Source organism: Lampetra fluviatilis, chromosome 37 (genome assembly GCF_964198595.1).
Source record: "Lampetra fluviatilis chromosome 37, kcLamFluv1.1, whole genome shotgun sequence".
Taxonomy (NCBI): domain Eukaryota; kingdom Metazoa; phylum Chordata; class Hyperoartia; order Petromyzontiformes; family Petromyzontidae; genus Lampetra; species Lampetra fluviatilis.
This window is the reverse complement of record NC_136311.1, coordinates 4,111,483-4,136,135: the sequence shown is the minus strand read 5'-3', so window position 1 is coordinate 4,136,135 and position 24,653 is coordinate 4,111,483. Positions and strand designations below refer to the sequence as shown.

At 52.8% G+C, this 24,653-nt stretch overlaps 1 protein-coding gene and 2 non-coding genes across 3 annotated transcripts; 2 read left to right on the top strand and 1 right to left on the bottom strand.

Moving 5' to 3' along the window:
- Positions 1–2,346: 2,346 nt before the first annotated feature.
- HPD (4-hydroxyphenylpyruvate dioxygenase) lies at positions 2,347–23,648 on the bottom strand. Its single transcript, XM_078873655.1, has 14 exons — positions 23,594–23,648; positions 17,928–17,954; positions 16,836–16,898; positions 12,316–12,420; positions 11,874–11,916; positions 11,468–11,550; positions 10,387–10,476; positions 9,802–9,905; positions 7,942–8,019; positions 6,289–6,451; positions 5,914–5,985; positions 5,334–5,456; positions 4,562–4,678; positions 2,347–3,380 (listed from the first exon to the last, which is right to left on the bottom strand). The coding sequence occupies exons 1-14, from the start codon at positions 23,594–23,596 to the stop codon at positions 3,267–3,269; spliced, it is 1,185 nt and encodes a 394-aa protein (XP_078729781.1). The 5' UTR covers positions 23,597–23,648; the 3' UTR covers positions 2,347–3,266.
- TRNAM-CAU (transfer RNA methionine (anticodon CAU)) lies at positions 18,694–18,766 on the top strand. The gene has a single exon. It is a non-coding gene; the product is annotated as a tRNA-Met (tRNA).
- TRNAM-CAU (transfer RNA methionine (anticodon CAU)) lies at positions 21,271–21,343 on the top strand. Its single transcript has one exon. It is a non-coding gene; the product is annotated as a tRNA-Met (tRNA).
- Positions 23,649–24,653: the final 1,005 nt, after the last annotated feature.

Sequence of the window (24,653 nt, the reverse complement as noted above, 5' to 3'; positions counted from 1 at the left end):
ATGGGGCTGATGGTAAGGCCCCACCTCTTGGTAGCACGCTCCAGGTTGAGCAGCAGCGCCTCCAACTGAGTGAGGAGCAATCACCAGATCATCGGCATACACAACGTGGTTGACCAATAGGGAACCATCCCTTGACTGCACCCGGGCATCGATCAGCCTCCCATTGTATCTGTACCAGATGGAAATTTATCCGGTAAAGCAATTGAAGGCTTCATGAATTACGTGGTTGAAATAGATGTTAAGTAATGTGGGAGCCAGAGGACATCCCTGTCGCACCACAAGGTGAACCAGGAATGGCTCCGACTCCCAGCCACGCAGTTTTTTCCCAGCCTGCTAACCATCATGAAGGTACTAAATGTCGTGAGCAGAGGGTCAGGGACTCCTAAAGCACTAAGAACAATCTTCTTGGTTCTTTCGGTAAAGTCACGTAGAAGGTAAATAATAAAATAATAATATAACATAATAAAATAATTCTCACGACGTTTCGGCCACAACGCAAGCAGCCGTCCTCAGATGAAGAACAGGTCTGTCGGAAAGACAGCGTCTGAATGAACACCACCAAGCTTGGCAGCGTATATTTACTAAGAACAACCCAGAGCCCAGTCCTACTAATGGTATTATAGGCCTTGACCAGGTCAATAAAGCAGAGATGTAGGTCTTGTTGGAATTCCCTACACCTCTGCTGTAGCAGACGGACATAAAATATGACATCTGTGTAGGACCGCCCTTTCCTGAAACCACATTGGGGCTCCGCAAGCCTCTCCTCAGCCTGCCGGGCAAGGCGATGTTGAATAATCCTTGCCAGGACCTTTCCCGGCACACTGAGGAGTGAGATGCCCCTGTAGTTATTACAGCCTGTGCGGTCCCCCTTCTTAAAGAGGGGGGCCACCAGGGCATACTTCCAATCCTGCGGAACCCGTCCAGTGGTCCAGACTGTTGTTATGATGTCATGTAGCGCAGTCTGTACACAAACGCCACCCTCCCTCAGCATTTTGCTTGGGAGATCATCTCTGCCCAGTGCCTTTCCTGGTCTCAGACTCTGGATCGCCTTCAGTACTTCCTCAACAGATGGTACCTCAGCCAGCCTCTCACAGGGAGGGTGACATCTTGCTCTAATATTTGAGGCACGGCAGCCTCAGCAGGGTCATCCCCACTTTGCCCCATGATGTTTTCCAGGCTGAGGGATTTCCCCTCCCCCAAGACCTCACAGAAATGCTCAGCAAATCTGAAAACCTGTTCCTGGGGATCGGAGATTGGATCACCATTCTTCCCCTAATGATGGTAATAGGTGTGGCGCTGCAAGTTACTTTGATGGAATTAAAGAGCAATTTGTGATCGCGGGCCACTGAGGCAGATTCCATCTCCCCAGCAACCCGCGACCACCACCCATCCTTGCAGCGCCTCACGGCTCTCCGAACCTCCCAGCAAAGGCTGCGGTAAGCCTCTTCATTCCCTGACGTGGGATGCTATAGAGTATAGACGATGAGAGTGGGCCTGTCGCTTTTTCTCAGCCAGCCTGAACAGCTGTGACAGGAGGCCATAGAAGGCATCTGACTCATCAGGCTGGCCTGCATCCCTCCACGGATGTTCGTCTTCAGTGGGGGCACAAGTAACTCCGACCACCACTCCTCGCCTCTGGTTGATGGGAAGTCGAGCCCAAAGTAGCCTGGGGCTGACACCCCCAACTGCACCACCACACACAACCCCCAACTGCACCACACACACCTACTCCACCACACAGACACACCAACTTCACCACACACACACATCTACTCCACCACACACCCGGCTAACGGCATCCACGCAAAGAGCCCAGCAGAGGGCGCTGAACACAAGCGCCCGTCGCCCACCACCACGATTCCAGGCCGCGATGACGGTTTTCTCAGGATTCAGTTCCCCTGACCGCAGACTTCTTTGCGCACGCGGTTGGGCCCGAGCGGCAGTTCAGGTGATGAGTGGAGGTGCGAGAGGCGGCTCACCCTGGGTAACCCGGGGGGACCCTGCACCTGGACCCAGGGAACCCTGCACCAAGATCAGTGATGATTATTTGAACTGGTCCTGGGCCTCACCTAGGTCGACTCAACCTCAAATGAATACCTGGTGCTATGTGTAAATATTGCCACTCATGTGCCGTGCTGGCCTTCATAGGTGCTCGCTAACAGCACCTGCCCCAACAGTCTGTTAATGGTATACGGGGTAATCTTTGTCTGTGTAGGTGTTAGGGATAGGGTTTGTGTTCAGGATATAGAGTTAGGGATAACGTTAGGGTTGGTGTTAGGGACATGTTTGGTGATTGGGTTGATCCAAGTCTACAAAAATAAGGACAGGGCAAAGCATGCTTTTATGTTATATATATATTGTTTATAGAACGACAAAATATTGCTCCAGTAACACACGTGGTGCGGTCGAGTCGTACGTACAACATGCATTTGAAAAATCACGTGCGTTTTAAGTGGAGCCGTTGCCGCGAGGGCGCGAGTGATCCGGCGGCAGGAGGGATGATGAGGCCCTGCCAGTGTGGAGAAATTAGGGTCGCCCTCTCATTTCTCAAGATGAAGAAGATGCTGACGGCACTCTGGCTACAACCTCAAACGCTTCCGTTTAAACCCTGAAACCCAAACACGTTTAGCTGTCCATACATTCACGCTTCGGTAACGTGCAATTCACATTTAATTTTAGAAATTTTATTTTCGTTTGGTAATTTCATTGCTTAAATTTCACTATCCACCATCACGTACCGGCATGCGATATTTTTTGCTTAAAAAATTTTCATTAGAAAAAATGCTAAATCAAATTGCCTTATCATGAATTAACGCCATGAAACATTACCTGATATGTTCTGGGTCGCCAAGAGACCAGCCTTAGGTTGGCACAGAACCCGTAGCCATAGCAAAAGGTATACTGTAGGTGGAATACCCGGAGCGGAAATATGTTTTTGGGTCGCCGACCCGGACAGAGCCGGCTGAAATGAAGCCCTGAGCGGCATCGTGGAACCGGGCCACGCGCCGGGCGGCGACGGGGATCGTGGCGGTGCGGTGTGCGCTATGGAACAAGGCCTTGCCGCTTTCCGGCGTGGCTTGGAGTGGCTCCAGCGTGGCCCAACGCAGTTTGGCGTGGCTCGCCCTGGTTTGGGGTGGTGGCTTGCCCTGGTTCGGGTGTGGTTCAATGTGGCTCACCCTGGTTCGATATGGTTCAATGTGGTTCGGCGTGGTTTGGCGTGGCTCGCCGTGGCATGGTTGCACGGGGTGTGCGGAGACGTGTCGGGATCAGTTCAATCGGTCGCAGCCGCCGTCGGCCGTGGTGATGGTGAGGTTTCCGCGTGCGTTCTGGTCGGCTTCGATCGCTTCGAACAGCGACTTGAAATTCCCGACTCCGAAACCCTGGGGAGTGGAACACAGCACCCCCACACTGGCCATCAGCCTCACGGGAACTCGGACACTCACGCAGTCAGATCGGTACAACATGGCTTCACCATAACACTCACCCAGACTCTAGCACTAAAATAACCCCACACTCCAACCATAATCCTTGTACTTAGAATGACACCAACCCTAATGACACCAACCCTAACATTGACTGTAACCATTAAACTAATCCCTAACGCTAATATTAACCCTCACTGCACCTCTAACTCTTATAATAACTAATTCCAAACCCTATCTTAAACATTAACATGAGTGCTAGTACAAGGGCCTAGGATATGGTCAGGGCTGGCACGAGGGCTTAGGCTATGGTCAGGGCTGGTGTTAGGGCCTAGGATATGGTCAGGGCTGGTGCTGGGCCTAGGTTATGGTCAGGGCTGGCGCTAGGGCCTAGGCTATGGTCAGGGCTGGCGCTAGGGCCTAGGTTATGGTCAGGGCTGGTGTTAGGGCCTAGACTATGGTCAGGGCTGGTGCTAGGGCCTAGGCTATGGTCAGAACTGGTGCTAGGGCCTAGGCTATGGTCAGGGCTGGTGCTAGGGCCTAGGTTATGGTCAGGGCTGGTGCCGGGCCGAGTCTGTGACCAGCATTGGCGTGAACCAGAATGTAATTTCTCACTTGGTATATTACGGCACGCCACTAGGCTGGCTTGGAGTAGGGATTGTTGACGTAAGGCACTGCCACTCGAGGATATGGTTACGCTTATCGATTACAATCCTATATTACTGTACTCTATATTTCTACAATCTACAAACGGGTTACGCAAATTATATGCATGGATTTATCGTTGTCATCAGTCTGGTTGTGATTTTCACAAAAATAGGCCGAGATGAGCGTGGCGTGTCAGAAGTTATTATTATTAGCTTTGCGCGTGGTTACCCAGGCAAGCCTCACTGAGTTCCTAATATTTAAGTATTGGGATGTTTTGGCCAATACAAGTTGCAATGTATGTTGTTTCTATAACTATGGGAGGAAACCAGCGAACCCGGAGGAAACCCATACAGAACAGAAGAAGAACACAACAGACTCCACACAGAAAGAGCGCCCGAGTCGGCAATCGAACCCAGGAACTTTTTTCACCGCTGCCGAAAATTATTATTGGAGCGGGCGTTAAGCGCCGGCGTTGGGTGTAGGGTGAGCACCTGGTGGTTGTGGCGCTGAATGACCTCCAGGAAGAGCGTTGGGCGGTCCTGCATGGGCTTGCTGAAGATTTGCAGCAGGTATCCCTTGTCGTCGAAATCCACGAGGATTTTCAGCTCCTGCCACACGAGGTGGGGGGCCCAAGCGACGCTCACCATGATTTTCACTCCCCATCGTTTGTCACCGTCATTGTCACCGTCATCGTCGCCGTCCTCTCCATTGTCACCACCATCGTCATTGACACCATCGTCATCTTCATCACCGTGGTCATTAATACATGGAGCATTTGTGCCAAACTGCTAGGCTATCACAATGTAGATGGTAGTGTTGCCGCTGCTATGTTTCACATACCCAGTCTGCAGTCGTTTCGCAGTTAAATGTAAAAATTTGGTCAACATTTGGACCATTAGGCCGGCACACAATCGCCCTTTTTTTTTTGCAAATGACGTCATGGAATCTTTAACGTCCACTGTGAGTGAAGCATAGTGAACACGTGTGTGTGCAAGAGACAGCGAGCGAGCGGGCGAGTGAGCGTGAATGAGTGGGCTAGCGTGAGTGAGTGAGCGAGCATGTGAGCAAGTGAGTGAGTGAGCATGTGAGCGAGTGGGCAAGTGAACGGGCATGTGAGCGAGCAGGCGTGTGAGCGAGCGTGTGAGCAAGTGTGCGAGTGAGCATGAGCACGAGCGGGCAGGCGTGTGTGCGAGCGAGCGAGCATGTGATCGAACAGACATGCGAGCGAGCGAGCATTAGTGAGTGAGCGGGAGGGACTCGCACCCGCAGCTTGTCGAGGTCCTCGACAACCTTGATCTTGGCGCAAGCGAGCTTCTCACACAGCAGATCGTAGTACGTGTCTGGCACCGACATGAACTCCATGCCACGCTTCTTCAGGTTGACGATCTGTGGCGATGCCGCCATCACCACCACAACAAACACAGTCACCACCACGATCATCACCACCACCACGGTCACCACCACCACGGTCACCAATGCCAACACCATAACCAGACCACAGTCACCACCACCACGACGATCAGCACCGCTGCTGACTTTCACTACCATCACCGCAATCATCACCACTGCCGCCGCCATCACCATCACCACGGTCGCCACCAACCACAAACTCAATCATCGCCACCACCATCCACCATCACTACCACAAACACAATCGCCACTGCTGGTGGTGAGTGGACTCGTGTGGGGCGAGTGGTGGACTCACGTAGAGGTGAGGGTGGAGGTGAGTGGTGGACTCACGTGGAGGTGAGGGTGGAGGTGAGTGTTGAACTTTTGTAGAGATGAGGGTGGAGGTGAGTGGTGGACTCGTGTGGAGGCGAGGGACGAGCGCCGAGGGACTCACCGACGTGATGATGTCGGAGCTGTTGAGGGCGATGTGCTGCACGCCGGCGCCACCGTTGTAGTCGACGTACTCCTGCGGGTGCGCAGTAGACGCGGGTCAAGCGGCGCGACAGCACCACGTGCGGCGCACGATAGACGAGACATGACGGTACCGACGATTCGGCGCAGATACAGGACAGACAAGTCTCGCGAGGCAGGCAGTACCGGCGGGACGGACAGCAACGCACACGGTACAGGCAGGCGAGAGACGGACGGGCAGGTGGACGCGCCACCAAACACGCCAGGTGAGAACGCGCTCTCCGACCCCAGATCGCGGCAAATCGTTCAACAATCTCGGGGGGGGGAATTCGTTCCTGGCCGACTCGGAGGCACCCACCTGGATCTGGGACTTGCGCTTGGAGACGGCGGGCTCGTTGATCGGCATCTTGATGGTCTCCTCGTAGTTGGAGACGACGATGGAGCGCAGCGAGCTGTACTCCGTGTGCACCTGCTTGTCGTCCACCGACCAGAACCGGTGGAACAGCAGGTTCCGGTGGTACCTGCGGTGGCGGTGGAGGGGGGCCACGACACGGAACTCAGCACGCAACTCGCACGCTCAGTCCCCACTACTGTGGGGGGACGGGTAGGGTCAAGGGGGAGGGTAGGGGTGAGGGGTAGGGTCAGGGGTGAGGAGTAGGGTCAGAGGTGAGGGGTAGGGTCAAGGGGTCAGGGTAGGGGTAAGCGTGAGGGTTGGGAGCAGGGGCGGTTTCTTCATTAGGGCGATTGGGCGACGCACCACCAATGTCATTCAACCACAGAGTCACGCTAGCCGTCACTGTGCCTCTGGATATAGTCCAATCAGCGTCATGCTACGTTCTGTGGAGTACCGCCTCTTTTTGGGCGATTTCCCTCCGGCTGAGAATCGCCCCGAGTGGCCCCATAGACTTACATTCAAAGATGTTTTTTTTCGAACGGGGGCGCTGCAATGCATTCTCTATGGCTTCCGGGAGGGCATGCACTAACGTGCTTACGTCATCATACGTAAGCACGTTGCATCCAACAATATTATTTGTCGCCACCTAGTGGAATCTTTAATAAAAGAAAATTGAGTGGATTGTATTAATAGTGAGTTTAGAAACAAACAAGATGTATTGTAAGAGTCACTTTATTTTTCATTAATATTAAAGAAGTGAAGTTGCCTTTACATGCTTAAGCTGTTAATTTATCCTTTGCATGGGTGGACCTTATCCTTATCAATCATCCAGACATTTGCCCCCCCTGAGAGATTTTGCAGGAGCCGCCACTGGTTGGGAGTAGGGTTAGGGGTAGAGGTATGGGCGAGTGTGTGAGTTAGGGCTATGGTCAGGGGTAGCAGTATGAATGGGGATTTGTATGAGGGTTGAACTCGGGTTACGGTTGGACTGGGGTTAGTGCTAGGACTATGGCCTGCGTTACAGCGAGGCTTGGGGTTTGTGTTCGGCGGTCTGGGGTTCGCGCGTGCGACAGGTGTGTGGGATAAGTCTGTGGTGACGGTTAGATTTGGGATCTGGTTATGGATGGGTCCAGCCACAGATAGGGTTTAGGGCTACGGTGAGCGTGAGTAGTTGGTGCGGTGTTCTGCTAGTTCTCTGGTTTCGGGTTATAAATACAGGGTGCTTCAAAAAAAATCTGAACACTTCTGAGAATTTGCAACAATACCACGAGGAATGTGCCTCCGGGCTCTGGAGACCACCTGGAGAAGATTCCAGGCGTGTGTTGACAACGATGGCGAACAAGTGTATACTCTGAATTTTTAAAGCTTTTAACATTACATTTGTTATCATGTTACAGTGTATTATCCGTTCTTTTTCCATTAAAAACCATAGTCACATGTAAGTGTGAAAGAAAATTTTAAGCACCCTGTATATAAACCGATATTGTATAGGTAGAGGTGAGGGTTAGGGGATAGGCTTAGGTGTGTAGCTGGGGATTAGTTTAGGGATGGGTTCGAGTCGTGGGTTTGAGAGCCGGTCGCTTAGCCTCCATCTCACTCGGCTATTCCCATCCTCACCACTCGACCACGGACTCCATGTTATCCTCAGGCATGTTCCCCACGATGTGGTCGATGAAGTGCAGGTGACACAGAGGCCTGGGGGGGGGGGGTGGGGGGGGCACGGCATCGTCATCACCACAACCCAAGCGTCACCACACGGCATCATCATCACCACAACCCAAGCGTCACCACACGGCATCGTCATCATCATCACCACCCTCGGTGTCCCCGCACGGCATCGTCATCATCATCATCACCACCACCCTCGGCATCACCACACAGCATCGTCATCATCACCACCCTCGGCATCGTCATCATCACCACCACCCTCGGCATCACCACACAGCATCATCATAATCACCACCCTCGACTCGAGATCGTCATTTCTCTCAACTCCAGTCCTCATGACCCCCGCGCAGTCTGCTCATAATCTCCGATGCATCGCGAGCGGCGGCGGGGGGGGGGGGAGTTTCCAGAGGTGTGGACTCGAGTCATGTGACTTGGACTCGAGTCAGACTCGAGTCATGAATTTGATGACTTGCGACTCGACTTGGACTTGCATAACAATGACTTTGTCCCACCTCTAAGATGTGGACTCGAGTCATGTGACTTGGACTCGAGTCAGACTCGAGTCATGAATTTGATGACTTGCGACTCGACTTGGACTTGCATAACAATGACTTTGTCCCACCTCTGGGAGTTTCTATTCGGCCGTTCCTCGTGTTCACGGAGGCTGGGAGCCAGGGCGGAGTGCGAGACAAGCAGACAGCCACAAGCCCATCAGCATCGCTGCCCCTGAGCTATTGAATGGCCCGACGCAGAATAACTGCTTTTTGTGTCTAGTTTGTTGTCCTTCACTGCACGTCAAATTAGCGCGGTTGGCTACGTACGGTGCGAAAGAAGCTCAACGCATTCAGAAGGTCCCCGGATTCGATCTCCGCCCTGAAGCTTCTGGGCCACAGGCCCTGAGCAGCATCATCTACTGCACCAACCATGACAGCTGTAGCAGCAACTGTAGCAGCAGCAGCAGAAGCAGTTACCTGGTGATGATGGTGATGACGGTGATGATTATTGTGTTTAAGTGTAGAATTTAAATCTCTCCGATCAGTGTGCGGTGACTGTGGTCACCACCCAGAACAGGACCATGGGAACATTAAATCCGACCCCAGTGCCCGATTCACAAAACCGAAGGGGGGAGGCGTCGGCACAGCGATGCGGCACTCCGCCACTACCGACTCCGCGCTCATCCGGCTCAGCCACCTCAAAGTAAAGTTACGGCTGTTGCTCTCCACCAACATCAGCCACACGAATAAGCTGATCTTATTTTATATGTACAGAGGCGCCTCAGCTCAAGGTGCTTTTGGTAGTTTCAAAGCGGACACAAAAGTACGTAGAGCGATTTAGATGGCAAGGGCCGTGCAAGGGCCGATAAATTGAGTGACCGTAACAGAGGGAACGTGGGGGTCACGAAAGGGCTACAGGGGAGGGACAGGACGGAGTGGAGGGGCGAGGGGAGAGGAAGAGGAAGGGAATGAGCAATGGAAAAGAGGTGCTGCGCTTTAAGAGATGAACGAAATGTATATATATCCTTGGTTCTTTCGGTAAAGTCACGTAGAAGGGAGATAATAAATTAATAAAATAATATAAATATATTTCTATTATTTTATTATCTCCCTTCTACGTGACTTTACCGAAAGAACCAAGAATATGAATCCCTGCAGTCACGAAAGCTTTAAATCGAAATGAAACGTATGTATGTTGAACTTCTGTCGCACCATACATAGCCAACCGTGCTAATCGGAGGTGCCGGGGGAAGGACAACCAAAGGGGTTTCCCCCACCGCCCCCAGCCCATCCCCTCCACGGCGCCCCGACTCACAGTGTGGGCAGCATGGGGTCCCGGATGAGGGGAGCTCGGAACCCCGGGAGGAAGAGCCCCTTGTAGGCGCTCCTCTCCACCAGGGTGTGCGTCGTGTCCCCGTACTGCACACACGCGAGGCACGGGCAGAGCAGGCGGGGATCACGTCTGCGTGTTCGTCCGTACGTCCGTGCGTCCGGGAATGAAACTTCCCTCGCTCTTCCCTCTTCGCCGCGCCCGATCATCGGCATCTTCATCAGCGGTGATCTGTCCGCTGCTGGATGAAGGCCTCCCCATGCTGTCGCCATGCTTAAACGTTTTGTCTGTAGTGGTTGCTAAGCGTGGCCCACGGTCACGTGGTATAATAACAATAATCACAATTCATAATTATATTATTTCACGCCATAATTTATGCAAATTGCAATCTGACATCACTGTAAGTCATTATCACGGGGAGCAAGTTTCCGCACACGGAGGCGTGTGGGGAGCCACAGACGAGCGCTGGGGAGGGGCGGCCAGGACCGGCGTCGCCGCCCACAGGTGCCCAAGCTCTGCCGTCCTCTGCTGGGAGTGTCTGCGGCCAAATCGACGATTCCGTCTGCTCACCGTCTGCAGCACGGCGAACTTCACCGTGCCGAACTCGTCCTCCTCCACCCACGGCTCCTTGACGATGTGGGCGCCGCGCTCCCGCGCTACCTGTGTGTGCGTGCGTGTGTGTGCGTGCGTGTGTGTGCGTGCGTGTGTGTGCGCATGTGTGTGGGTATGTGTGTGTGTGGGTGTGTGCCATGCCGTGTGGATGCGGGGGAAAAGGGGTGGGGGGGGCATGGTGGTTATGGGGAGATAGCGCGGCTCCTCATCTGCTGCCCCCCCCCCCCCCCCCAACAGTCTGACACTCCCTCCTTTTACCCCTGTTCCAAGTCCAGGCCCAACACTTTGGCTCTTCTCTGCCCAGTGACCGGCTGCTTCTCTCTAAAAGTAACGTGCCCACTCAATTCCGTAAAATCCTTTGCTTTGTAGGAGCCACGGCCGTGCAATTTTCCCGTCTCGGCCGCCCCCCTCCCCGTGTCCTATCACTGCCCCCGCGCCTCCCACCCGCTGCTGCGTCTCTCCGTCTTGGGTCTCCCGCCCCTCTCCTCGCCTCCCTCCCCATGCGGCCGCTGAGGCGCCCGGGGACACCTGCCAGATGAGGCCCCCATTGAGGGCCCCTTGACCTTTTCTGAGCACCCCCCCCCCCCCAACTCAGATTTGAGGCCCGAGGGAAACTGCCCACCTGCCCCCCCCCCCGCCCCTCGATTATGTGTGTACGTACAATGAGCTTCTTTCACGCCGTACGTAGCCAACCGCGCTAATTGGAGGTGCGGGGGAAGGACAGCAAGCTGAATAAAAAAAGCAGTTCTAGAGAGGTGAGTTTTCAGTCTAGATTTAAAAGTGCATAGCTCCAGCGGCTTCCTAATATCGGAGGGAAGAGCGTTCCAGACGGCCGCAGAGGCGCATCTGAAAGCGGCGTGCGACGCGGTGATCGTCTTTGTTTGATGGCCAAAAGCCGCCGCCGCTGCTGCTGCGAGGATGACCGGAGAGGTGTCTACGGCCTCCCTCGCCACATCTCCCACCTCCCATCTCCCTCCGTCCCCTCCCTCTCTCCGCCGTCTCTCTGTCGCCGCGGCCTCTCCCCCCTACTCCTCGTCACCTGCACCAGGGCGTCGCAGTCCTCCACCGTGAAGGCCACGTCCTTCACCGCGTCGCCGTGCTTCTCCGCGAAGGCGCCCATCTCTGTGGGGACGTCACCGCGCGTCACCCCGCGTCACCCGTGTGTCTTGTGTCCTCGTGTTCCCATGTCCTTGTCTCCCGTGTCCCCACGTCCCTCTGCGTCCACTTGTGCTAGGTGACCACGTGTTGTTGTGCCCCTGTGACCCCATATCCCTGTGGCTCCGTGTTGCTCTACCCCTGTGTCTATTATCTCATGTCTTCCGTTTCCCCGTGTTCCCATCTCTCTGCGTCCGCTTGTCCCAGGTGACCCCGTGACCCCGTGACCCCGTCACCTCATGACCCCGCAGTGAATGCGATGCAGAGTGGAGACCAACGCAGGCACCGACCCTTATTGCCAGGGTTGAGCGCCGACTGGAAGACGAAGATGATCTGCAGGGATCAAGACCGACATCGTCAAGGGGATGATGACAATGAAGACATTTGAGGTGTGTTCGATGGTGCAGGTGTAGTGGTGGTAGTCGCGTGATGTTGGTGGTGTTGTGTCATCTCAGTATATGTGATATGTTAACCGCAAGGTATGAATCTCACCGTGTTAATCTCATCGCGTGAATCTCACTGTTTCAATCTCATCGTGTGAATCTCACTGTTAATATCAGCGTATCAGTCCTGCCGTGTTGATCTCTTCGCGTGAATCTGTGTTCATCTCATCGTGTAACTATCACCGTGTCAATCTCAATCTGTCCATCTCACTGTGTTCATCTCACCGCGTTAGTCTCGGTGTGTCAGTAATGTCGGTGCGGCTAACGATATCGGTGTGCTAACCATCACCTTGTCTTGCCGCACCACGTGCGCCACGACCTCGCGGCTTCCCGTCTCCAGGCCGCGGTAAGCCAGCGCCTCGCAGCCCAGGCGCGTGCAGTAGAACGTGGCCGCCTGCGCAGAGGTCAAGGGTCAAGGTCAGGGAACATCAGAAGGGGTGGAGGTTGGTGGTGGACTCAGAACATCCACCCCCGATAACAGTGGCTCACTTATTGTCATCGGCATTGCGCGACCCAGGTAGCGCGGCATCGTCGCTCAACCCAATGCCCCACTCAACCACGCTCCACCCTGCTCAACCACGCTCCACTCAACCACGTTCCACTCAACCACGCTCCACCCTGCTCAACCACGCTCCACGCTGCTCAACCACGCTCCACTCAACCTCGCTCACGATGCCACGGGGCCCAATACAGGTGCGCCAGGTATGGGCATGGGTAGGAGGTATTCGGTATAGAACGTGAGTATAGGGCGTAGGTGAGGGCATGGGTCGGGCATGTCCATGTGGCATGGGTACTGTATAGGATGTTGGCAAGGGCGTGGATAGGGAAGCACAGCTGTTGGGTGTGGAACACGAGCACAGGTCAGGGAGTAATAGGACGTCGGTCAGGGCATGGATACGATACGTGTGGTGGGCAGTGCCGGATTATCCCAGTAGCAAAAGTAGCATATGCTACGGGTCCCGCACTTTCAAGGGACCCGCGCTAAATGCTTTCAAGCTATTAATTCCGTTTCAGTGATTCTGCACTTGCTCTATTACTATAGTACTATACCGCCTTCAACTTTTATGAACGACTGTGTGTTTAAGCTGTATTTGAAGCTGTCGTGACTGCAGGAATCCATACTCTTTGGTTCTTTCGGTAAAGTCACGTAGGAAGAAAAATAAAAGATCACGACGTTTCGATCGCAACACAAGCAATCGTCATCAAGTGGGACAACCACAACAAGAAAAAACTGCTACTTCAGCGAAAGAACCAAAGAGTATGTGTGTTTAAGGTGAGCGATTTGTCGTATTTTGCTGTTTTGCAAATGAAAAAATACAATTACTTTACTATGCAAGCAAAAAATTAGTGTTTTAATATTTAAGTGTTTTTTTTATATTTAGGGCCCCTTTATAACATATGCTACAGGCCCCGCACTAGCTTAACCCGACACTGGTGGTGGGGTGTGACAGGGTGGTTATAGGGCACGGGTTTTGGGACACGTCTATGGGGCGAGGGGCGGGGCCAGTGTGCAGGGGGCACGTGAAGGTCAAGTGGGGGGGGGGGGGTGGCTACGGCCGTGAGCCAATGGCCACGTGGGGGGTCGTTGCGCGACCCCTCCGAGTCGGCGGCGGCGGCGGCTGCGGTTGCTTCATCGCCCGCGGATCTGGGATCGGCCGCTGTGTTTGTGAGCGATCCGCCCCTCACGCACGACCAATCGAGACCACGGCCGGACCACTACCCCCCCACCACCTCCCCCCCCACCTACACCACCACCACCCCCCCACCACCACCCCCCCCCCACCTACACCACCACCACCCCCCACCTACACCACCACCACCCCCCACCTACACCACCACCACCCCCCCCACCACCACCACTTCGCTCCCACCCATCGGGGAGGGGGAACTCACGTCTCCCCCAGACCCCCCCCCCCCCACCACCCACATCAGTTAGGAATTAACTCGGACCGGGGGGGGGTGGGGGGCAATGCGTTGGGACCTCAAATCTGCCACGGGAACAACAGCGGGCAGAGAGTGGCCGCGTGCGGCGCCGTGGTCACGTCCCGCGCGTAGCCGCGAGTAGTCCCTCCGAGAAAGGGGATCGCCTCGATTTCCCATTTGTTTGGGGGGGGGGGGGGCGCGGTGGCGGATTAATTTCCAAAATCGTCATAATGGGATCGGGACGAATCGCTCGCCAAGTGATGATGACATGAGATGCGACGATTGCAAACATGGTTTGGTGGTGGTGGTGATGCCACTTGTGATGCCACTGATCCGGTGATATTATTTCTTAAAATGCATTGATTCATTCTAAACATTCATCGATGTTCATTCTTATTTTTTTCCGCGCACGGGTGGAATCCATTCCCGGTCACGGCTAACATTTCGTGGCGAGCGCCATATCTTGGCGGCGACCGGATCCCTCCCGATCACCTTCACAAAGCCGCACTGACCAGCGCGGTGAAGTATGGTCAAACAAGCCACATGACCGACACTTTGTGGATGCCTTCGTGTAAACAGTGAATTGTCAACGTTGATTGCGAATCATTATTATTATTACTGGGGACGTGGAGGAGACGTGACGGATGACCCCCAGTGTAAGAGAGCCCAGACCTGTTCTCCCAGGAGGTCGTGTTTGGGCTTATTTGGCAACAAAAAAACCCCGCAAGGAAGTTCACGACGCTGACCTGGAGCCGCAAACCCGTGCAGAAGGTGAGGAGCGGTCGTGGTGGGGATGTCTGATGTCCCTGGTGTGTGCCGTGACTGCGTGGTCACTGCGTGGTGGCTGCGTGGTGGCTGCGTGGTGGCTGCGTGGTCACTGCGTGGTCACTGCGTGGTCACTGCGTGGTCACTGAGTGGTAGCTGCGTGGTGGCTGCGTGGTCACTGCGTGGTCACTGCGTGGTCACTGCGTGGTCACTGCGTGGTGGCTGCGTGGTCACTGCGTGGTCACTGCGTGGTCACTGAGTGGTGGCTGCGTGGTGGCTGCGTGGTCACTGCGTGGTCACTGAGTGGTGGCTGCGTGGTGGCTGCGTGGTCACTGCGTGGTCACTGCGTGGTCACTGCGTGGTGGCTGCGTGGTGGCTGCTTCGGGAGTGGAGGCGCGGTGGTCAGCAGCACGCTGCGCCACGAACCGAGTTCGATTCCCGCTCACGGCCGAAATCCGGTGACGATTATCTGAACCGGCCCTGGGCGCCTTCCCCTAGATCGACTCGGCCTCAAATGAGTACCTGGTGCGGTGTGTAAACATCGCCACTGGGGAGATAAAGGCGGCCGGGCGTGGTACTGGCCACCTACCCCTTGTGCCGTGCCGGCCTTCATGGGTGCTCGCTAACGGCACTTGCCCCAACAGTCTGCGAAGGCTATACGGTGAGGGGGACGTTTGGTGAATGCCCGGCATGACCAATGTCTGCTGTATCTGCTGTTGTCCACAGCGTCTGCTGTGTCTGTCCAACTCGTCCCCACTCCGCCCACCCCTGGACACCGCTGTGCACCACATTCCTACACTCATTACGCCCCGCGCCACCCGCCATGGACTCCCCACCCTCCCACTCACCCTCCCACTCACCCCACCCACCCGCCCAATGAACGATAACAACATGAGCAAGCAGGGAATCCTCCTGCTTCACAGATCTGTCCTTCCACCAAAACAACGATGCAGAGATAGTGCGTATTATCAGCAGCGTGGGGTCAACGCGAGCGAAACTCTGGGCGAGTTTTGGCAAACATCGTGTCGTCAGCAGCAGTCAGGCTTTCTTGAATAATAACACTGGTCAACACACTTTTTCTGGCATAAGGTATTCCAACGGGTTTAAAGGTAATTTTGGGGTGCTGATTCCAAATCTGGCATCAGTTTTTGTCTATCACATCAGGTTTTTGAGATATCAAATATTGCATTTTCAATAAAAACTGCAGAAGAAAAATATTAAATAAATGTGGATATCTACATAAAATTATATTATAAACACACTATCCTAAAATACAGCACCATATTTTAACACTAAAGCAGTCACTGACTCGCAACAACTTGCAATCATAAGTGACAGAGTTAATTTCGGGTAAAATCAATGAAAATGGGGTATGCCGATAGCATAAAATGAGATGTGATAGAGCAAATCTGAGATCAGATTTGGAATCAGCACCCTGAAATTAGTCTAAAACAGCTGCAAAAGTCCAGGCCAGAAAAAAATGTTTTTTTTTGTTGACCAGTGTAATTGATGGCGAACAACCAGATACCTGCAGGCAAGGCCCCTCCCTCTCTGTTCGATATGTGTTGTCCTGGTTCGTACAATTAATACCACAACACAAGCATCAGCATCGTTGATAATGTAAACAAAAAAGGATATTTATTTGTTTGAATGGGCTATCGTCATCCTCGACTATCTTCAATTCACTACTGAATGAAGCCCTCCCCCCCCCCAACGTCTCCATCCCTGACGATCCTACGATACCACAATCCATCTCGCTCCAACACGTGCGTGAGTTTCAAGTCAATGTTGTCGAACCAGATGTGGGGGTGGAGTAGGTGAGTGAGTGAATGTGAGTGAATGGGGTGGGTGGGTGGCTGGATGAGTGTGCTGTTGTGGCCGACAGCGTGGTGAGTGAACGGTGTGAACGCTTTGAACTGGCTGTGCATAGAGCTACGCGTGCGAACGAATGGGTGGACGAATGCGTGAATTAGCGAGTGCATTAATAAGTAAATGAGCGCGAACACGTTGCTGAACAAATGGGTGAACGAGTACAGACGGGTGAAAGAATGAGTGGCGTTGCAAGCTGTGGCAGTGCTGGATCGTGATTGGTGGGCGCGTGACACGCCCTCCAGGTCTCACCTGCTTGGCGTTTCCCACCCATAGCGTCACGTGGTCAAAGTTCAGGTATTTCCCTCGCGCGTGCTGGGGGGCAAGAGAGGGAGGGAGGTGAGATGGGGGGGGGAGAGTGTCAGTAGGAGATGGGGAGAGAGATAAGACTCGGGGAGAGAGATGGAGATGCATTGGAGGTGGAGCTGGTGGTGGGGGAGAGGGGGAGGTCGGGGGGGGGTGGAAGAGGTGGAGGAGAGAGACGGTAGTGATGGAGGAAGATGAGGTGGGAGCTGGGTTCACACACTGCTCCGCTCAGCGTCCTCAGGAGTGAGTGGGACTGCGTGAGGCTCATTGAGCCAGGCCAAGGCGCCCCAGGCAGCAGTATCGCATTATCGTAGTAGCAAAAGTAGCTACATATCCTACGGGCCCCGCACTTTCAAGTGCCCCGCGCTCAATGCACTTGCTCGCTTACTATAGTACTATACCGCCTTCAACTTTTATGAACGACTGGGTGTTTAAGGTTAACGATTTGTCGTATTATGTGGTTGTATATCAAAATTAAAAAAAAATACATCTTCTTGGTTCTTTCGGTAAAGTCACGTAGAAGGGCAATAATAAAATAATAAAAATAATAATTGAAACATAAAATAATTCTCACGACAGCGTCAGACGCTGTCTCCCCGACAGACATGGTCTTCACCTGAGGACGGCTGCTTGCGTTGTGGCCGAAACGTCGTGAGAATTATTTTATTATGTTTTATTTTTTTTATTTTATTATTTCCCTTCTACGTGACTTTACCGAAAGAACCAAGAAGATGAATGCCTGCAGTCACGAAAGCTTTAAATCGAAATTAAAAAAATACAATTACTTTGCTATGCAAGGGAAAAAATGCGTGTGTTTTTATATTAATGTTTTTATTATTATTATATATATTTATAGTTAGGGCCCCTTTATAACACGTGTTACAGGCCCCGCACTGCCGGGCAGCGGTGCACGGCGCGGGGGGTGGAGGGAGACCTCGCGGGGCTCCATCGCGCCGCGTCTCCCGTCGGGAAGTGGCTCTCGTGGGCCTCGGCGGGAGGAAGAGGGCATCACGAACCCAACCCGTGCGCTCCTCTTACCTTCTCGCCTTTGTCCGTGTAGGTGGTCTGCAGGGAGAGACGCCAACGTGTTAATTGATGGTGAAACAGGCAGACGGCAGCGATTATAAGGCTCAGAATCTACGGCGTGGTCCAGATGTCTTGTGACCGTCCCAATTTATTGACCCCTAAACATTTATTACTTTTCCTTTGCTTATTTATTTCTGTTTTCACACCCATTGGTATACAAAAAAATATTACGTTTTAGAGAATTGAATTTGGGGGGGGGGGGGAGTCACAAGACATCTGGACCATCCTGTACAAGCGTTCTTAACGTCTTCACTTGCTCCTCCTGCATGACTGATGCACCTGAGAGGCGATTTTTTGTTTTGCACGTTGAGTGTACAGCCCAAGGAACAACCGACCGCGTTTCTTGTTTACAATCCGAGGAAAGCGTCCGAGAAAGACGTCCACCAACGATGAAAATCAGCTCGCGTGCAGGTGACTGGCTGGATTATTACACCGCAAGTTTGGTAAGCCCTCCATCCAGCAGTGTGTTGACCAAGGGTGATGATGATGATGATGTATGTGTGTGTGTATATACATGTATATGGGGAGCACAGGTGGTGATTTACCAGCAGCTCGCCTGCCACGCTTCACGTGACGACTTCAAAGTGCACCTAGCCTGGCACGAGCGTCGTGGTGGCGTCACCGTCACTGAATATCGAATGGTTGTTGTTGTTGCACACTGCGTGGTGGATGTTGCCCCAACAGTCTAGCAGGGTTGGTGGCGGTGGTGCGTGCAGCTGCCTCGTTAGCGCAGTAGGTAGCGCGTCAGTCTCATAATCTGAAGGTCGTGAGTTCGATCCTCACACGGGGCACGCGGTAAATATTTTTTAAATGATTATTTTGTTAACAACTCTGAAAAAGCCATAAACTATTTTTAATTGCTCCCGCTTCCTCTTTTTTATGAACGTGTTTGTTTTAGTTGAGAGCGGTGGCCGAATTCGATATCCCCCGGTCACGGCCAACATAAGTGGCGAGTGATATTCGTCAACAACAACAACAGCAGCACCACTGTGGCATTGAAAGGAACAAAAAAACATAACGAGCGACGTTTCAGGAAATGGCCCTTCTCACGACGACTGTGTTCTCCAGGAGGAGGGTTGTGCCAGCTATGAGTACAGTCTATATTCCAGTGAGTATTTATGAGCCAGTTTTTTTTGTCATTTAAAAATTGGATCGTGACACCAGTGCACACGCAATGATGGCACACTCTTGCGAACAACGTCACGGGATCTTTTTAACGGCCTCCACACCGCAGTATTTATCGGGGCGGCCGCTGGAATTCGAATCGTGAACTTCTGCAGCAACAGCAGCTACAGTAACAACAAGCGGTTCGATCCCGACCCTGATGCCTGCTGTATATTTGGAGTTTGCGGTGTCTCTCTCTCATCATCATCATCACGGTGGCTCTGAGATGTTGACTACCTCGCCTGGTATACAGGAGGTCGTGGGTTCGATCCCGACCCTGACGCCTGCTGCTGTATATTTGAAGTTTCCATGTCTCTCTCTCTCTCCCCATGGTCTCGTGGGTTTTTCTCCGGGTCGTCCGGTGTTTCCCTCCACATTTAGAATCAACAATCACGCGTTTACAGTATTTGGCTGCTATAAATGTCCACGTGATAAACCACTTCGTTGGGCTATCATTTGTGATATCCAAGTCGCTTCTGAAAAAAGAGCTTATATAGCTCAGTGTTAAAATTAAAATAAACTAGTTTAGTTTTAGTGTACACACGCAGGGCAAGAGGTAAAATGCAAAGTGTCTACCAAGTGTGCCCCATCATCTCGTTGCAGGACCCAGCGAGGTTTTGATCTCCCGCTCTGAAGCTCATGGACTAACAACCCCTGAACCGCATCATCGACTGCACACAAACCACAGCTGATGCGAGGATATCTGATGATGATGCACAAATGAAAAATGTTAAAGCTCTCCTCTGGTCAGTGTGCGGAGAAAGTGGCCACCACACGTGGATTCAAACGCATCCTCTTAATCACGAATGTGTTGAGTTCATCATACACGCGCAGTGTAGGTGTTGCTTGATTACACACATACACGTGTGTGTGTGTGTGGCACAGTGTATACGTGTTGGCTTAATCACGATTTAAATAAACAACAGTTAGAATTCCACAAAGCGCCGTTTACACGTTCAGGATGCAGGAATTCAAAGTTACTTTCATTGTCCCGGCCGCTTTTGTCTCTAAAACGCCTAATTCACATTCACAGACCTGGAGCCGTTCATCTCCAGCGGGTCTGGTCATGCGCAACACTTCCACACTCAATCTTGATTTGAAGCTTTCGTGACTGCAGGAATCCATACCACACTCGCTGAACCAGTTATCCACACACACACAGACACATTGAGACACACTAAATTCAACTCTTAGGTTTTTTCGGTAAAGTCACGTAGGGAAAAATAAATAAATATTAAAAAGAAATAATGCAAATAAATAATAGAAATAATAAATACAAAATATGTTTTTATATATTAATATTTTAAATACTATTTTATTTATATTAGTATTCCTATTATTTTTTTTATTATTTAGTTGTATGAATTTTATTTATTTATGAATCCTTGCAGTCACGAAAGCTTCAAATCTAGAACTAAATTCAACGACAGTCACAGACGTTATTGCATCCACCTGGCGTGCGCGGATATGAACGGCAGATGGGCAAGCCTAATAACGGAGCTACAGCCAAGGAGGGACGATGCAACGATGTCGAGCGGACGTCCACCAAAGGATCGGAGAGATAGAAAGGAAGGAACGAAATCAGCTCGCGTGCAGGAGACTGCGTGGATTATCACACTGCGACGGCTTGGAGAGGCCTCCCCTTCATCCAGCAGTGGATTGACCAAGCCTCATGCTGATGATGAGATGTGTGTGGGTATATATATAGATGCGGAGCACAGGTGGTGCATCTGCCAGTCATCTCAAGTCAGCCAGCCCATGGCACCTGGGTCTGTCCCCGTGATTCTTCAGAAGGTCTCCTTCCACGCTTCACGTGACGACTTAAAAGTGCACCTAGCCTGGTACGAGAACCACAGCAAGATTTTTTGTTACTGAAGTGGGCAAAAAATGATTGCTGTGGTTTTCACACCTGATGACGATTGCTTGTGTTGCAATCGAAACGTCGTGATTTTAGTTATTTATTTTTTATTTTAAAAAAATCACCTACGTGACTTTACCGAAAGAACCAAAAAATATGGATCCTTGCAGTCACGAAAACTTCAAATCTATAGCGAATGATTGTTGTTGTATACTGCGTGGTGTCTATTGCCCCAACAGTCTAGCAGGGTTGGTGGCGCTGGTGCGTGCAGCTGCCTCGTTAGCGCAGTAGGTAGCGCGTCAGTCTCATAATCTGAAGGTCGTGAGTTCGATCCTCACACGGGGCACGCGGTTACTTTTTTTAATTATTATTATTTTGTCAATAAAAACGCTGAACCAAAGCAGTAAACTCTTTTCATTATTCTCCTGCTTCCTCTTCTTCAGAGAGTGCTGATTTTAGCTGGGTTCGAATCCCCGCTCACGGCCAACATCAGTGGCGAGTGATGTAGCCACTGAATATTTTGGTGATGCTGCCGCTACTGCATTGAGTTGACAGTGGTACACAAACAACAACAACAACAAACTCAACGCATTCGTTAAAAACACTATGTGGCCTTACATGAAAACATATGAGCCGACGTTTCGGAAAATGGCCCTTCTTCACGACACATAGTCCTCGTGATTTGAATCTCTCTGAAGGGGGTCTTTCATTAAAGAATCCCGAGAATATCTCAAGGGGGTCTCTCTCTATCTCAAGGGGGTCTCTCTCACTCTCTCAAGGGGGTCTCTCTAAGGAGAATCCGGGTGTCTTTCTGAGGGGGTCTACAAAGAGGGTCATTCTCAATGAGATCTTTCTGAGGGGTCCACAAAGGGGGTCTCTCTGAAGGAGATATTTCTGAGGGGGTCTACAAAGGGGGTCTCTCTCAAGGAGATATTTTTGGGGGGTCTTCAAAAAGGGGGTCTCTCCCAAGGAGATCTTTCTGAGGGGGTCCACAAAGGGAGTCTCTCTCAATGAGATCTTTCTGAGGGGTCCACAAAGGGGGTCTCTCTCAGGGAGATCTTTCTGAGGGGTCCACAAAGGGGGTCTCTCTCAGGGAGATCTTTCTGAGGGATCCACAAAGGGGTCTCTCAGGGAGATCTTTCTGAGGAGGTCTACAAAGGGGGTCTCTCCCAAGGAGATCTTTCTGAGGGAGTCTACAAAGGGGGTCTCTCTCAATGAGATCTTTCTGAGGGGGTCCACAAAGGGGGTCTCTCTGAAGGAGATATTTCTGAGGGGGTCTACAAAGGGGGTCTCTCTCAAGGAGATATTTTTGGGGGGTCTTCAAAAAGGGGGTCTCTCCCAAGGAGATCTTTCTGAGGGGGTCCACAAAGGGAGTCTCTCTCAATGAGATCTTTCTGAGGGGTCCACAAAGGGGTCTCTCTCAGGGAGATCTTTCTGAGGAGGTCTACAAAGGGGGTCTCTCCCAAGGAGATCTTTCTGAGGGAGTCTACAAAGGGGGTCTCTCTCAAGGAGATATTTTTGGGGGGTCTTCAAAAAGGGGGTCTCTCCCAAGGAGATATTTCTGAGGAGGTCCACAAAGGGAGTCTCTCCCAAGGAGATCTTTCTGAGGGGGTCCACAAAGGGGGTCTCTCTGAAGGAGATATTTCTGAGGGGGTCTACAAAGGGGGTCTCTCTCAAGGAGATATTTTTGGGGGGTCTTCAAAAAGGGGGTCTCTCCCAATGAGATCTTTCTGAGGGGGTCTACAAAGGGGGTCTCTCTCCCAAGGAGATCTTTCTGAGGGGGTCCACAAAGGGGTCTCTCCCAATGAGATATTTTGGGGGGTCTTCAAAAAGGGGGTCTCTCCCAAGGAGATCTTTCTGAGGGGGTCCACAAAGGGAGTCTCTCTCAAGGAGATCTTTCTGAGGGGGTCTACAAAGGGGGTCTCCCCCAAGGAGATCTTTCTCAGGGGAGCGGTTCTCTTTAGAGCAGGCGGATCGGCAACCAAAATAACTTTGTTTTCGAATTCGGTAAAAGCTGAATTCGAAATTTCACAATCGGCAATGCACTGTGGTGGTGAACACGACACAGTGGTAGGTCCTGAATAAACATTGCCACTAAGACATTACTCAAGGTGGGTGGGGGATAGAGGGGGTCCCTGAGGAGGCCTCTACCCAGGTCTCTCTCCCCGAATCTCTCTCTTTCAAGGTCTTTTTTACGATCAGAGGAAACAAGAAGATGCTCGGTGTAGTCGGCACTTTGCTTCGTTCATCATTTAGTTTTTTTTTATCTTTGCTTTATGTACACACCCCCCTCTCTGCCCCCCCCCTCTCTACGCTCTCTTTCTTTCATATATATGTTTTACTACTACAAGTGCTGCATCTGCACGCAGCCCTTCTCGCAGTCCAACGGCCTCCGACCCTCCTCTCACTCAAGGTGGGTTGGTGAATCGGGGGGGGTCTCTCTCCCCTCCTCTCTCTCTCAAGGTCTCTCTCCCCTCCTCTCGCTCTCTCTCAAGGTCTCTCTCCCCTCCTCTCTCTCTCTCAAGGTCTCTCTCCCGTGCGCTCTCTCGCTCTCTCTCAAGGGGGTCGGGGTGGCCGTCTCTCTCAGTCCTCTCACCATGTCGCTGCTGGCGGGGTCGCAGGTGAGAGCTGAGCGCGGGTCCAGTCGAGTCGGGATGGCTCTGTCGGGGGCGAGTCGCGGGTTATAAAGCCCGAGAGAGACTCCCCCCCCCCCTCAACCCCCCCCCCTCAATCCCCCCCCCCCCCGCGGCGCCCAGAGTCCCCGTGGTGCCGAACTCTCCCCGCGCTCCCCATTGGCCGCGCGCTCTCCCACCCACCCCACACCCACCCTGCACCCCGCACCCACCCTGCACCCAACACACCCCGCACCCACCCTGGACCCCGCACCCACCCTGCACCCCGCACCCCGCACCCCGCACCCACCCTGCACCCCGCACCCACCCTGCACCCCGCACCCCTCACCCAACACACCCCGCACCCACCCTGCACCCAACACACCCCGCACCCCACAGCCACCCCGCACACCCCGCACACCCCGCACACCCCGCACCCCACAGCCACCCCGCACCCACCCTGCACCCCGCACACCCCACCCTGCACCCAACCTGCACCCACCCCGCACCCACCCCGCACCCTGCACCCACCACCCCCTGCACCCCACACCCACCCCGCTCCCACCCCACACTCACCCACACACCCACCCTGCACCACACACCCTACACCCACCCACACACCCGGCACCCACCCTCGGTCAGCTCGACCGGGACTGCTCTGAACACCGATGGGCACAACCGATGAAGCATTGGATACGACACGAAGAAAGTTATAAAGACACTTTATTGAGAAGTACACAGCAAGGCACACGACCAACACCACACACGGACACATCACCACCACCCTCCACATTATACAGCACTTACATTACACACAGCGACACACAAACCTCGACTCGTGTGACACTGCGGGCACGCGCGCCATGACCCACAGGATGAAAGTTCATTCGCAAAGAGAGAGACGAGGAGAAAGAGTCACGGTGGGAGAGGGAGACAAGGGGGGAGAGAGAGAGGGAACGGAGCCGGTAGCCCAGCGCGATGTGAGGAACACGACTTAGCACGAGTCCCTGCGCAGCGACATAGGTGGGGTTGAAGTTAGGGGTG

Excerpts from the sequence above, each read along its gene's own strand:
- HPD (XM_078873655.1), bottom strand. Across the intron at positions 11,917-12,315 it reads ACGTGGTGCGGCAAGACAAG|ATCATCTTCGTCTTCCAGTC; the intron begins GTGATGGTTAGC and ends TGATCCCTGCAG. Across the intron at positions 5,457-5,913 it reads GCTCCGACATCATCACGTCG|ATCGTCAACCTGAAGAAGCG; the intron begins GTGAGTCCCTCG and ends GCATCGCCACAG.